Source organism: Mus caroli, chromosome 14 (assembly GCF_900094665.2).
Source record: "Mus caroli chromosome 14, CAROLI_EIJ_v1.1, whole genome shotgun sequence".
Lineage (NCBI taxonomy): Eukaryota > Metazoa > Chordata > Mammalia > Rodentia > Muridae > Mus > Mus caroli.
Window position 1 is genome coordinate 108,248,946 of NC_034583.1, and position 16,320 is coordinate 108,265,265.

Consider the following 16,320-nt stretch of genomic DNA (forward strand, 5'->3'; position numbering starts at 1 on the left):
CCGCCTGCCTCTGCCTCCCAAGTGCTGGGATTAAAGGCGTGCGCCACCGCGTCCTGCTTCTTTCATTAGTCTTATCCAGGATCTAAATACTAAATCAGGATCATACAGTTTTAGACTGTGAAGCATTTGGAAATTGGGTAGGGATGTTCAACCTGTAGCACTATTACACTACGTCACACATGACAGGACAGATGCAGAGTAGGTCATTTCCAATGTCAAATAGCTATCATCGTTTAGAACTTCACCTATACCCAGATCTGTCTGACCCAAAAGTCTGAGCGCTTCACCATAGTACTGTATTATGTCTGCACCAAGTCTTATAAAGCACAACATCTAATTGGGGCTGACTTAGAGATTCAGATGTTCAGTTCATTATCATCAAGATAGGAGCATGGCAGTATCTAGGCAGGCATGGCGCAGGCAGAGCTGAGAGTTCTACATCTTCATCTGAAGGCTGCTATTGGAAGACTGACTTCCAGGCAGCTAGGGTGAGGTTCTTAAGTCCACCCCTACAGTGACACTCTTATTCCAACAAGACCACACCTCCTAATAGTGCCACTCCCTGGGCCAAACATATACAAACCACCATATTACACTCCCTGGCCCCCATAGGCTTGTTTCAAACACATGAGTCTATGGGGGCCATACCTAAACATATCATGATGCAAAATACATTTAGTCCAACTTCCAAAGTCTCCATAGTCTACAGCAGTTTCAACATTAACAGTCCAAAGTTCAAAGTTTCTTCCGAGATTCATCCAATCACTTAACTGTAATCCCCAAAGCAAGACAGGACACTAGCTGGACAAACTCCAAACTGCATCTCCATGTCTGATATAAAAATGGTCTTCAGATCTCCAACTCCTTTTTCATCTTTGTTGATTGCAGCAAACTTCTTTCTCTTGGGGTAGTTCTGGGGAGGAAAGCTCTCTGTTAGTACCTTCCCTTAGCAGATATCCCATGACTCTGGCATATCAAACATCTTGGGGTCTTCAAGGCAACTTCAATGTTACAGCTTCTTGTTTCAATGTCTGGGATCCACACATAATCTGGGCTCCTTCAAAGGGCTGGTAGCTCTTCTCCAGCTCTGCCCTCTGTAGCACTCTAAGGTCAGGTTGATCCACTCCACTGCTGCTGCTGTTCTTGGTCATCATCTCATGGTACTGGCACCTCCAATACACTGGAGTCTTCCACTGCAACTAGGCTTCACAAATAGTTCTTCATGGTGCCACGCCTACGACTCCTTCAGTCCTGGGCAGTCAATTACAACTGAGGCTGCACGTTCTCCAATGGCCTTCCCTGGCCTTTCACAGTGCCAAGTCTCAGCTGCTCTTCACGAACACTTCATGCCTTCAAAACTAGTACCACCTGGGTGACTCTTACAATCACCAAGTCTAGCTGCAGCATGAAGTACAACTTTGGCTATCTCTGGAACACAGCTTTGTGCTGTCAGAAAACACTTCCCAGAAGATTTCACCTAAGTGATGCTGGTGTCTTCTTAATCACCATTAATTTCCTAGCTCTAGCTAACCAACATCAATTGTTCCAGTAGTCCCTTCTATTTTTCACTCTAAAGCCAGAACCACACGACAGAAGCTGTGGTCTTCTGCTGATTTCTGTGGCTGGAACATGGTCCCCCTTATTCTACTAAGTTATCACTAGCTTCCTCTTTTCTAACTCCTTCAATGTCTATGTCCGGCTGTCCTGGGTCTCGCACTCAGATGTGCATGGCTCTGTCTCCTATAATGCTGGGATTAAAGGCGTGTACCACCATGGCTGGATTTAAGCTTTTTTTTCACCTAGAATCTACTTTGTCCCGGGTGGCCTTGAACTCAGAGATCTGTTTGGCTTTGTCTTCTAGATTAAAGGTTTGTACCACCATGCCCAGGATCTAAATCCTAGGTAGGATCTTGTCCCCCAAATCACTTACTTTGTTACCTCTTAGAACATAGGATTCAGTTCCATTTCACTTCCTGGTACTCCTTTAATACTCAAACCATACATTTTATATTTTTCCTTTTTCAGCTTCCTATGCTTGTTTAAAATGCTCTTCATGAGACTTAACCAGAGAACAAAGTTTATGTTGGGTGTTTCTGAGACTTCCTTTGTCAATGCAATTAATCTGATTCTTTTCACCTTAGCCTCAGGCAGACTCTTAAAACAATGGCAAAAAAGTAGCCACATTCTTTACCAAAATAACACAAAAACAGTTTCTAGGCCACACACTGAAGTTCTTCTCCATTGAAACCTCTTGGGCCAGGTCTGCACAGTTCAAATCACTCACAGCAACAAAGTCTTCCATATTCCTACTCACATGGCTCATTAAGCCCCATTTAAAACATTCCATGGCTTCTCAAATCCAAAGTCTTCCTAACAAAAGCTTGGTCAGGCCTATCACAGCAATACCCCAGTCCCTGGTACCAACTTCTGTCTTAATTAGGGTTTTACTGCTGTGAACAGACAACATGACCAAGGCAAGTCTTATAAAGGACAACATTTAATTGGGGCTGGCTTACAGGTTCAGAGGTTCAGGCCATTATCATCAAGGTGGGAACATGGTAGCATCCAGTCAAGCTTGGTGATTCTACATCTTCATCTGGAGGCTGCTAGCAGAATACTGACTTCCAGGCAGCTAGGGTGAGTGTCTTAACCCACACCCACAGTGCCACACCTACTCCAACAAAGGCACACCTCCTAATAGTGCCACTCTTTAGGGCAAGCATATACAAACCATCACAGATGCCTACCACATTTTCAGCAGAGGTGGTTGGCAAGAGCAGTGACCCTTTCTACTCTTTAATGGTAAGACATGAAGAAGGATCATGTCACCCAACAGGTTTGGGGTAACAAGAGACACGATGGACTTAGTTTTAGATGCTTTTGACTTCATGTTTATGGAAAACCCTCCAGACAGACGAACGTTCTTCGTCTCTTCTTACTGGTGTCTGTGTTTTGTGTTTCTGGGTGTGCCTATGCATCTCACTGAACGGGAAGCTCATTACTTTGACTGACCTGGTTGGCTAATCAGCCTTAGGCCAGCTGCTCTTCCAGGCACGTGCCACAGTTCTCAACGTTTTAGTTTTTTAACATGGGACCTGGGGATCTGAACTCAGGTCCTCATGCTTTCAGGGCAGGAACTTTACCCACTGAGCCATCTTCCAGCCTTGAATGCATGTGTGTTGACTCTTTAAAAGATTTACCTGCTGGAAATACAGGTCTTCCTTTTTTTCCTGATCTACAACCTCTAATTAAGCAACCTACATATTTCAAAATATTAACTACTAAAGATAAGCCAGTGATATTCAATATATCATTTCACACATCTGTAAGTTCACAGGCATCTCATAGTAGATATAAATACTGGTTAGAAAAGCTGAAATTATCTTCCATTCATATTTTTATAATGAGAGATCTTAAAACTTTCTTCATTAGGCATTTCAAATATGAAATATATTGGTATAATAGTTACTTCTGTGTTTAACAGATCTCTCAAACTTCTGGTCTAACTGAATGTTGTAGTCTTCACTATGTAAGTCTTTTGCAGTCCTCCTGCCTCCCAGAGCCTCTGGTAACCACCTTTGTACACTGGACTTTTGAGCCCTGTAGTTTCGATTTTACTGGGCAGTCAGACCCTAGACTGTTGCTCTTGTGCCTGGTATTTTGCGTTATGTTACAACCACTCTTACCGTTCTTCTTCCATCATACTTGGAATGGATTCCCAAGATAGCCGAAAGGTCGGCATGAGGACATCTACTTTGCAGAACACTCCTCACTTCATCCACAGTGAGTATGCGATGATCCTTTACTTCTTGATACATCTGCGGGAACAGAGATACATTTCCTTTTCTGGCAATTAATTTTATTTCTTTTAGAATCTAATTAATTGTATTTGTAAAACAAAGAACATGCTTTTTAAGTTCTTCCTGTTTGTCGCTTTTGAAGCAGGTCACATGTACCCCAGGGTTGGTCTCAAGCTCACTGTGTAGCCAAGGACGACCTTGAACAAGTGCCTTTCGTTTTCATTGTCCCAATGCTGGGACTACAGGTATGTAATCTCAGGGGTTCATGTTTGGCTGGCAAGTATTCCATCAATTGAGCTACAATTATCTGTCTCTGAGGCCTGTTAATGCTAATGATACTAAGTATGCACATTATATACAGGTAAAGGGGTCACTTATACCAGGCATTATTATTTAGAAAATAGTTAAAATATTGCATAATTTTCAAAATGAGAACAACTTCTGTTAATTGCATTTTAGTCAAATTAGACACTGATTTTTAGTAACTTTGTTAAAATTTACTTGTAAATTTCTTAAGAATAACATTTTAAAAATGCTCCATGTTTAACTCAGCAAACACATGACTGTACATCTTCTACTCTGTTCTAAGCACATCTGTATGCTTCCCACTCTTTCTCATCTCTCCTTTCTAAAAAGGGTGTGTGGTATATACTTGTGTGCATGTGTCTGTGTGGTACTATCATGTGTGTGCATGTGTCTGTGTGATGTATACACATATGTACATGTGTCTGTGTGGCACAATCATGTGTGTGCATGTGTCTGTGTGGTATATACACATGTGTGCATGTCTGTGTGGTATATACATGTGTGGGCATGTGTCTCTGTGGGTGGGCTTCTGGTGTGTGCATATGTAGAGGGCAGAGACTAACTTGGGATATCTTATGTGTCTGTGTGGTATATACACATGTGTGCATGTGTCTGTGTGAGTGAGATTCTGGTGTGTGCATATGTGGAGGACAGAGACTGACTTGGGATATCGTTGTCTCTTCCTCTACATTGGACCTAGAGTTCACTGTTGGGCTCGACAGCAGGCCAGGCACCCCTGGGATCTTCTTGGTGCAGTGTGAGAATAGCAGTGGAGTTACGGGTGAGCACTGCAAACAAAGCTTTGTTGTGGGTGAGGAAGATCTGAATCCAGGCCCTCCTCCATGTGACCAAGCACTTTACCCACTGAGCCATCTCCAATTCTCATCTCTTCCTTTAGTAAAATGTCATCATTGAGCTTTTATCTGAAAAAGAGTTTAAAGTTGGGTGGGCTTGGAAGGGGAGAGGATCGAAGGACTGGGAGGGAGAAGAATATGATTATAATATACTCAATTTAAAAATTATTTTACATAAAAATATAATTTAAAAAGATGTTGCTGATCCTGTTTTATGATTTAGATGCAGATCTAATGATGAAGCCTTGGTTTCAAGTATAATGTGGTTTTCTAAGAAATTATAGCATTATTCTGATTATATGGTAGACAATATATAGCAAATAATTCAAGTGCAAGTGATAGGTATAAACTATGACACACACATTAATTTCTAATATAATAATTATATAGATTCAATAATGGTAATGTCCTCACTTTCTCAGTGATTTTTTTTAAATGATACGGATTCTTTTAATGAGCTTCTTAGCAATTTGTGACTTTTCTTTGCAATATACGTCTAAGCTCAGTACATATCTTGTTTCAATTTATTTTAAAAATGTATATATTTCTTATGTGCATTGGTATTTTGCCTGCATGTCTGTTGGTCTGAGGGTGCTAGGTCTCCTTGTACTGGAGTTCAGACAGTTATGAGCTGCCATGTGGGATGCTGGGAATTGAACCTGGGTCCTCTGGTACAGCAGACAATGTTCTTAACCACTGTGCTATCTCTCCAGCCCCTTGTTTCAGTTTTTAATACAATATGGATACTTTTAAAATAATACAGATGCATATTAATGAAAGGTCTAAGTGAAACTAAGTTTCCTATAAACCCTTATAGAAACCAATAAGTTAGTAAAATGAAGGCAGATGTATTATTGACACATTATTAATAGCAGTAGAGTTCAGAGGAAACTGTCTTCCTGTTGGGATATTTGTCCATCTCTTGCCTTTTACTTATCTTCAGTGGTGCTCAGTGGCTGCTACAAACTCTTAGATAGCACAATTTTAATACAAAGCACCCCAAAGAGCAAAGCTAAGTGTGTGAGCCAGTCTACAGGCTTTACGAAGTGACTTCACCCTCCACTTACAGAGCAAAGCTAAGTGTGTGAGCCAGTCTACNCTAAGTGACTTCACCCTCCACTTACAGAGCAAAGCTAAGTGTGTGAGCCAGTCTACAGGCTTTACTAAGTGACTTCACCCTCCACTTACAGAGCACGGATTTGTTAGTTTTCCTTAGCCATGTTCTTAGAAATGTCTGCCTTTTCTTCACATTATCTTCTCCAGACTCGGTATCATCTCTCCTCACACAGGTTGCTGTCACTCACCCATCTGGCCCTTTGAAATTATCTAGGAAGGACTTATATATTTGTGGTCATTTAGAGCAGCTATTCTCAATATGTGGGTTTCCACCCATCCGGAGGTCACAGATCACATATCCTGCATATCAGATATTTATATTCCATTTCATAAAGTAGCAAAATTACAGTTATGAAGTGGTAACAAAACAATTGTATGGTTGGGGTCCCCACAGCATGAGGAAGTGCTCTAAAGGACACAGACAGCGCTAGGAAGTTTGAACGACAGATTCAGAGTGTCGTTCGTCATTGCATTGCATCAAGGTGTAGCTCAGGAAACCATTTCAAAATAACATTTTCTATTATGTTTTTCTCTAGTTCATACATATACAAGTTACATACTTATGAGGTGAGATTAACCTAAGTAAACTGATATGCTTTGGTAGAGGCTCAGCTGCCTGCTTACAATACTGGGACAATGGTATATACTTCACTAGACTATTTGAGGAATTAAATTTATCTGTACTAACTTCCAGGAACATTTTCATATATTTAAAATGATTCAATAATAAATACAGAGATACAAGAAAATTATTGATTCTGAAAATCTTATCTAGTACATAAACTCACATGTGTCATAGAAATAAATGCTTCTGATACGTCATATTTTTCTTCAATATAATTGAAAGCTCGCCAAAGAGCAACGCCAGCATCTGTTGCTCCATCAACCTCCTTATCCATGTTAAGAATGAACACAAAACCAATTCTGGAAAAAGAGGATTAATCAACAATGTCACAACCATTTCTTGAATAACAATAAATTACTACTTAAAATATCACACTGCAGCATCCAGATCAGAGAAATGTATTAGATATGGGAGAAGGGAATATTATCTGAAAATTTGGTTATAAGGCCTATTCACCTAAATACTCACAGCTATGACAGTCCTGAAAACTGTCAAACACACTCAAGTGGCCCTAAGATATTTCCAGAGTAATCACACTATCTCCTCAGCAAGCGAACAGATGCATAGGAGCACTGCTCAGCTCTGATGATGGGCGGGAGCACTGCTCAGCTCTGATGGGCGGGATCTCCTGTGAAGGCACACAGGGTGTTGTACAATCCAGGCCTAGTTCCCAGCATGATACCTGTTGCTTTAGATGCTACAACCACACTCTCTGTGACACATTATAAGCAGTACTAGACTTTGTAATTTAGTAATATAAATTTACACTTACCGAAGAGGAATTTCATTAAAATAAAAAAATTCTGCTAAATTTATAAAGTCCAAGGTATATTCTTGAGCAGGATCGATAAACAGAACCTAGAAGAGTAAATATAATCATTATTATAAGAATTAGAATTTACATGAAATTAAATATAGTCTAATTTTTGTAATTTAAAGCATGAAATTAAAGATGCAAAATTTCAAAAACTGGCTTGAGTATATAAAAATTTTATAATTTATGAAGCTTTATTATAGTTATATATTAAATATAATTATACATGGAACCTTAAAAAATTAAAGATATTCTTTGTGGATACACAATATAAAGTATACATTTTCTACAAAATTAAAGACCTCATTTCACATGTTCATTGGCCCTTCTGTGAAGATTTTTAAAAATAGCATAAATATTCCTAAGGAGCCTTACAGGAAATAGATACAGAGTTCTTGTGAAAAAAATAAACCATACAGTCTGAGGTGTTTCTCTTCATACTTCCGAATCCCGAAAGGTTGTTTGAAATTTAGAACTGTAATAATGAACCAATCAACATTTACAGAAAATGGAATTTACTTATTTCTCTTGACTACTAAACTTCAAACTATAGCATAAATTATAAATTCCTTTGAGATAATGCACAAACATCATTATGAAACTATATGAAAGATGAATACTAATTAACAAATTAAATTTCTGGTTTCAGACAGCCACTTCGAGCCTGGTGTGCCAGGCAAGTACTCCTTACACTCGCTGTGCCCCTAGCCAACAGGAAAGTCATCGCAAACACTGTCATCTTTACAAAAATTACATAAGAATTAAAATATAAAACTCACCAAATTATGAAAGTTACGCCTCACAGAAGGGACTGCTCCATGTAATACTGGCTTTAGAAATTCCCAACAACTTGCAGGCCAATCAATATACAATCCATCGTTTTCTAAGTCGTTAACCCACTAGAAAGGAATCCACAACCCTGTTAACACTGCCTACATTCATTAAGGGAAGAGTTATATGGCTTTCACAGTTAGAGTGTTTTACTGTATTAAATCACAAATGAACACACGCATAGATTTTTCTATACTTCTGAGATTAAAAAGTCAACTGAATAAAGAATATATCAAATATGGCAATTGTATGCTTCCAAAAAAAAAAAAAAAACTTTGGCTCATTAAAAACGGAAAGGTTTGTTTCATTCAAAATTATGTGTACTGATTGGCTGATGGTGGGGAGGGAAGAGGTATGTGATAGACATGGATGCAGATCCTGCAAGGCCAGAGCCATCAGAGCCTCCTGGAACTGGACACACAAGCTACAAGCCTTGTAAGCCATCTCACTCAGGTAGTGGGAACTGAACTTGGGCCCTCTGCAAAACCAATAAGCACTCTTAGTCAGCCGCCACTCTACAGTCTTATAGTTAAAACTATCAATTGCTTTCCCTCATGTATTTTCATGGAGTAGTTTATGTTAACCATCCATCCTGAAGCCACCATAAAAGCTGAAGAAAACCATGCAAGAACATGGTGTGAGTGTAACAAGCAGCATTCAAGAGTGGAATGGCTCTAACCCTGAGAGCGGTGGGCATAAGAGGAAGGGTCCACTTTTACTTCACTTTTGTTCCAGAGGACATTTTCAAACCTAGAGGAAGAGAGCTCCAACACAAAAGGTAGACCGGTCTGGAAGTTATAGTTAAGCATCTCAAACTGCTATGACTCTGCTCTCCTTTGTAGGGAGCAGAGAGGGTCTGGAAGAGAAGAAACTACATGAAAGGCCTGAGTCCGCGGTCAGAGAGTGCTGGATCCATTTGCTGGCTCCTGAGCTGCACACCGACAGGTAACATACTCCCAAAAGCTCAGGAGAAGAGGCACCTCAGTGCCAAGAAGACAGAGGCATAGGTCAGAGTGGAGCTCAGGTGCTAAACACCCTGGACTGTGACTGGAGAGAGTGAGGGCCACCCCCTAGAAATAAGACAAAAGAGAAGAATGCCCAGGAAGCCCAGGACAAGGTTCAACTGAGACAACAGAGCACCTGGCATCTGGACTGTCAGCCAACTCTTAACTGTGCTTTTTTTTTTTTTTTTTTTTTTTAAATCAAGTTCTAGCTCATATTTTTAAAAAAGCTACAGAGATTATGGGGAAGATATGGTGGTACACCGTGGTGGTAAATGCAGCATTAAGGAAGCTAGTGGAGGAGTACGAGGCGGCTCCATCTACACAGTGAGAAGCCCACACCCAGCCTGCCGTGGGAAAAGAAGACTAAGACATTGAAGTCCTGAGCCCTTCCCTGGAATCCTACACACTATAAGCACTGGGATTAGCACATACCTAGGGAAGACAGGAAACGCTGGCCTCACTTTTAACTCACTTGGAAACACTGTAAGAAGCAGTAGAGGTGAAGACGAACAAGCAAGCAAACAAATAAGCAAGCAAACAAACAAACAAACAAACAAAAAAAAACCAGACCAAACCAAGCCCCCCACCCCTCCATGACCTCTACACTGTTTAGGAAACTTTCTCTCAGTAAGGGATTTTTCAGCTGAACTTGAAAGAAAAAGTCAGAGCTAATGGAGAATGGAAGAAGCACAAGATGAAGAGAAACTCTCGGGAGAACTGAAGGGCAGCAACAGTCAGTTGTAGAACACAGTCTCTGAAGAACAACTTTGCTTCAGCAAAGCCGGTGGGAACAGAGTTCACAGATGCCAGGCTGCAGCCCACGCTGCACAGGTAGGAGCCCTCAGCAGGCTGCGCAGGCAGAGTCTTACCATGTAATACCAGGTAGCATTCTTACATGCCCACATCTTACTAGCTGGTGCTTGACTACTGCTAGCGCTCATAGGCTTGCTCTGCCTTCTGACTGCTTTATCTTGAAGCTGGAGGATGCTTCGTGAGAGCAGTTACCCGGATGTGAAGCCACGGAGAGCAGAGAGCACGGGTCCGTGCTTTTGTTCTTTCTTCTGAGTGCTGATTCAAATGTGTACATGGACTCTAAACACCACAAGTTCATAGTTCTAGGCTAAGCCTTAAAACTTCCAAACGTCATAGGACAAGGAAGAGCATGAGCACTTACCACTATTGAAGAATGCCGGATGTCTAAAACAAAGTCATGGTCCCACACAGGTGGATGTACTTTTAAAAATCTGTTCCTCTCTTCTTCACTGAGCCCAAGACTTTTAAGGCCACTCAGCAGTTTTCCTTCTGACTTCAGCATATCTAAAATACTTCACATTCAAAGAAGAAATAATTTCATTTTAGTTTGTCAAAACTTTTTGGAAATCTAAAGTTTGAGAATATATTTTCATTTGTATTTGTACAAGTTCATATGTGTACATGCACAAGTGTATGAATGAGTGTGGAAGACAAGTCAACATTAATATTTAAAATTTACTTCAGTAATTTGAATATTTTAAATTGAATTTCAACATTTTGAAATGAATTCAATGTTAAAATTCAGCTAAGCAAATACTTGAGTTTTATGTTGTAAGACCTATCACATGCTAGCACTTCAGTGGTGGCCTAACAATGCAGACTGGATTGGCTTCTAGCATTTGAAGTCTACAGAGTAACGAATTCGAAGAAACTAATTATAGCACGGTGTTACCTTAAAACCATGGAGTAATTTAAAGGGCTTTAAGGGCTTTGACTCTAGAGGTTTAATGCTTGTAGATATATAGTATTTGAAGAGTTCAACAGAATTAAATCAGATAACCATTAAGATAAGAAAAAAACTCCCCCAAAGCCACAGACTAACAAAAGCTCAGTACCAGGCAGGCAGGAGTTCCTCCTAAGGATGGTTGGTCAGGCTAGTCTAGCTGACTGTCAAACAGCACAGCTTGCCTGGTGCTGCCTTGTGCTAAAGACACCACACACACAGGACTCAGCACCGGATGATTTCAGGTGAATCTGGCCTGAAAGCCTCTTTCCTGTGGTCTAGCCTCTACATTGACAGAAAAGATTCTGCAAGGTGCCAACTGAGAGAAGCAATTAACATTCCTACACAGCTGCAGCATCTATCTGACCCACACATCAAAGAGTCCTCTCTCTATAACAAATGGAGAGCACCACAGAAAACCACAACTGGGCACAATGCACACATCAACAGATCATGGGGAGCCTAGCCCCAAAGAATACGTCCACATCAAAGCTCCTAGGTCTATAGCTTGTGGAACATGTTTGAAGTTGGGGGTTGCGGGTGGGGAGAAAGACTGCAAGAGCCAGAATCTCAGGAAGTCTGCTATGAAACCCCCTTTCCCAGAAACTTCTATATAAGCAAGACCAGAATAGTGGGAATATCAATGGTGAAAGGGGAAAAGTGCTGCCAGGTACCCCACAGACAAAGATACAGAGAACTAATTATAGCCGGGAGAAGGTGAATTAGCTTCTCCATTATCAATTACCCAGTGCAGATTGGTCAATCCTAAAACCATATACACACAAACAATCAAAAACAAACTGAGCAGGTTGGATATATGTATATGCATACATATACAAACATAATGTTAACATGTATACATATATAAAACAATTATGATCAAGAAAAAGGGCTCCATCAACTTGGGGGGGGTACTTGGGAGACGATGGAAGGAGGAAAGGGAGGAGGGAAAGTGATGTAATTCTTTCTCACTCAGGTGACAGCAGATGCTGGCGAGGATGGGGAGAAAGAGGAACACTCCTCCATTGTTGGTGGGATTGCAAGCTTGTACAACCACTCTGGAAATCAGTCTGGTGGTTCCTCAGAAAATTGGACATAGTACTACAGGAGGATCCCGCAATACCTCTCCTGGGCATATATCCAGAAGATGTCCCAACCGGTAAGAAGGACACATGCTCCACTATGTTCATAGCAGCCTTATCTATAATAGCCAGAAGCTGGAAAGAACCCAGATGCCCCTCAACAGAGAAATGGATAAAAAAAAAATGTGATACATTTACACAATGGAGTACTACTCAGCTATTAAAAAGAATTTATGAAATTCCTAGGCAAGTGGTTGAACCTGGAGGGAATCATCCTGAGTGAGGTAACACAATCACAAAAGAACTCAAATGATATGTACTCCAGAAACTTAGGATACCCAAGACATAAGATACAATTTGCAAAATACATGAAACTGAAGAAGAACCAAGACCAAAGTGTGGACACTTTGCCCCTTCTTAGAATTGGAAATAATTATCCATGGAAGGATTACAGAGACAAAGTTTGGAGCTGTGACGAAAAGATGGACCATCTAGAGACTGCCATATCCAGGGATCCATCCCATAATTAGCCTCCAAACAATGACAGCATTGCATACACTAGCAAGCCTTTGCTGCAAGGACCTTGATATAGCTGTCTCTTGTGAGACTAGGCCGGGGCCTAGCAAACACATAAGGGGATGCTCTCATTCAGCTATTGGATGGATCACAGGGCCCCCAATGGAGGAGCTAGAGAAAGTATCCAAGGAGCAAAGAGATCTGCAACCCTGTAGGTGCAACAACATTATGAACTAACCAGTACCCCGGAGCTCTTGACTCTAGCTGCATATGTATCAAAAGATGGCCTAGTTGGCCATCACTGGAAAGAGAGGCCCATTGGACAGGCAAACTTTATATGCCCCAGTACAGGGGAACGCCAGGGCCAAAAAGTGGGAATGGGTGGGTAGGGGAGTGGGGAGGAGGGTATGGGGAGGCTTTTGGGATAGCATTGGAAATGTAATTGAGGAAAATACGTAATAAAAAAAGTGTGTGTAAGATGGAAGCCACAGAGCAGCTGGGAAGGGTCCTACGGGTCTACATCTGCACCCAGGAGGCGGAGCTGATCCTCAGCCCTCTGTGCACCTTCCCTGCCAGAGGAGAGCTTGCCTCCAGGGAGGGCTCTGACTCCAGGGACTCAGGTGAGATTCCCATTTTCTTTCCAGTGATTCTCTAAGGTGGGGCCACTCAGGAGCACACAGGCCTCAGAAGCGGCAGAGCAGCAGAGAAGGGTCCTACAGGACTACATCTGCACCCAGGAGATGGGGCTGTTCCACAGCCCTCTGTGCACTGGTCTTCCCAGGAGAGAGCTAGTAACCCAGAAGTGCTGACACAGGCTTACAGACTCACAGGAGGAACAAGCTCCAGCCAGAGACAGCAAGAACATCTAACACCAGAGATTACCAGATGGCAAAAGGCAACCGCAAGAATCTTACCAACAGAAACCAAGACCACTTAGTGTCATCAGAACCCAGTACTCCCACCACAGTGTGTCCAGGATACTCCAACACACTGGAGAAGCAAGGTTTGGATTTAAAATCATATGTCATGATGCTGATAGAGGATTTTAAGACGGACTTAATAACTCCCTTAAAGAAATACAGGAGAACACAGCTAAACAGGTAGAAGCCCTTAAAGAGGAAACACAAAAATCCCTTAAAGAATTACAGAAAAACACAACCAAACAGGTGAAGGAATTGAACAAAACCATTTAGGATCTAATAATGGAAGGAGAAACAATAAAGAAATCACAAAGGGAGACAACTCTGGAGATAGAAACCCTAGGGAAGAAATCAGGAACCATAGGTGCAAGCATCACCAACAAATACAGGAGATGGAAGAGAGAATCGCAGGTGCAGAAGATTCCATAGAGAACATGGACACAACAATCAAAGAAAATGCAAAAAGATTCTAACCCAAAACAACCAGGAAATCCAGGACATAATACCTGTCTTAGTTAGGGTTTTACTGCTGTGAACAGACACCATGACCAAGGCAAGTCTTATAAAAAAACAACATTTAATTGGGCCTGGCTTACAGGTTCAGAGGTTCAGTCCATTATCATCAAGGTGGAGGCATGGCAGTATCCAGGCAGGCATGACTCAGGAGGAGCTGAGAATTCTACATCTTCATCCAAAGGCTGCTAGTGGAAGACTGACTTCCAGGCAACTAGGGTGAGGATCTTATACCCACACCCACAGTGACACACCCATTCCAACCAGGTCACACCTATTCCAACAAGGCCACACCTTCAGATGGTGCCACTCCCTGGTCCAAGGATATACAAACCATCACAATACCTAAGGACAATAGGTATAGAAGAGAGCTAAGATTCCTAACTTAAAGGGCCAATAAATATCTTCAACAAAATTACAGAAGAAAACTTCCCTAACCTAAAGAAAGAGAGGCCTATGAACATAACAAGAAGCCTATAGAACTCCAAATAGTTTGGACTAGAAAAGAAATTCCTCCCGTCACATAATAATCAAAATACCAAATGCACAAAACAAAAAAGAATATTAAAAGCAGTAAGACGAAAAGATCAAGTAACACATAAAGGCAGACCTGTCAGAATTACACCTGACTTCTCCCCAGAGACAATGAAAGAAGCTAGAAGATCCTGGGCAGATGTCATACAGACCCTAAAAGAACGCAAATGCCAGCCCAGACTACTATACCCAGCAAAACTCTCAATCGCCATAGACAGAGAAAAAAAGATATACACTGACAAAACCAAATTTACACAATATCTTTCCACAAATCCAGCCCTACAAAGGACAATAGATGGAAAATACCAACACAAGGAATGAAACTACACCCTAGAAGAAGCAAGAAAGTAATCTTTCAACAAACTCACGCAAACATAATTCCACCTCTAACAAGAAAATTAACAGGAAGTAACAATCACTTTTCTTTAATATCTCAATATGAAAATTAATATTACCAACATATCCTAATTGATTGAAATTCAAAAATATAAGGAATTAGAAATCTGTCAGCTGTCATCCAGTGGTCTCTCTAATGTGGTAATGGGAGAAACAGGTCCAATATTATACAACCCATGTACACTTTCTGCAAGTTTGTATGTGACAAAGTCTTTCTTTGTGCCACATAATAGTCTTGAAATCATGCTTCTCCTTTCTCAGCCTCTCTATTAGTAGGATTGTTTATTTGATATTTTAACACTATACTATGGTCTTCAGTATAGCTTACAATTATTTATACAGCCAAAAGAAACATAGACAATTAATTTGGGAGGTGGCTTGTAAGAAAACAACAACAAAGAGTGAGACTGAGGCTTTGCTTGATATTTATAATTATTGTATCAATTTTGAAGAGGACTTTATAAGTTACTCTTATTCTGAGATGAATGCTTTTCAAAATCCTCACAGCCAATGCAACAGAATCCTACCCTCACCTAATGTCTGTGCCACCCTCCAAGCAGAGCTGTTCATTGAACTGTTCATTCATCAACTGTTCATTGAAACAGTTCATGAATGACTTCATGGATAGACCATCTTAATGCACACACCATTTCTTAAATGAATGTAACCTGTGCCCTGTGGGCTGAGAATGATGACAATCACTCAAGTCAAATAGCTTTGACCATGGCAGGAAATTTGTATCCAAAAATCATGCCTACAGTTCATTCCTTGGTGCAGCAGAACTGTCAACTCTTAGCTTAGCTACTATGGAGGTAAAATCCTTTGGTGATGTGAAGGACATTCAAGTACAGCCTTATTACAATGAACTCTAATGTCCAAATGTCCAAAATTCTTCTTATTTTGTGTTTGTACCACAGTAAGAGCCAAGATTTTAAGCTCTACTGAAAACAAAACAAACAAACAAACAAACAAACAAACAAAAGGACTTTATCTTTATGTTCATTTAAAACACCAATAGTGATATATTATTTTAAAATATCATACAGTTAATATATGTGGAGTTATTTAAAATTTATATTGAGAAAAACATGTATTTTCAGTATTTCTGTAGGCAAGCATCTACATAAGACTGTTCAATTGATTCTTGTTTTATAACAAACTTTCATAACACTCATTTTTGTTATAATATTTTATAAATTTTAAAGAATATGATAAAAAACAAGAGGTATTGCAGGTTTTGAAGTGGGGGGGGG

At 40.6% G+C, this 16,320-nt stretch overlaps 1 protein-coding gene across 2 annotated transcripts in view; it reads right to left on the reverse strand.

Moving 5' to 3' along the window:
• Uggt2 (UDP-glucose glycoprotein glucosyltransferase 2) overlaps positions 1-16,320 on the reverse strand; it is a 116,572-nt gene that overhangs the window by 64,921 nt on the left and 35,331 nt on the right. For both annotated transcript variants that reach the window (XM_021181642.2, XM_029469193.1), the window contains exons 12-16: positions 10,525-10,675; positions 8,295-8,414; positions 7,474-7,559; positions 6,865-7,000; positions 3,687-3,818 (exon numbers count right to left, since the gene is read on the reverse strand). In XM_021181642.2, the coding sequence (XP_021037301.1) occupies positions 3,687-3,818; positions 6,865-7,000; positions 7,474-7,559; positions 8,295-8,414; positions 10,525-10,675 (625 nt within the window). The remainder of the gene's footprint in view (positions 1-3,686; positions 3,819-6,864; positions 7,001-7,473; positions 7,560-8,294; positions 8,415-10,524; positions 10,676-16,320) is intronic.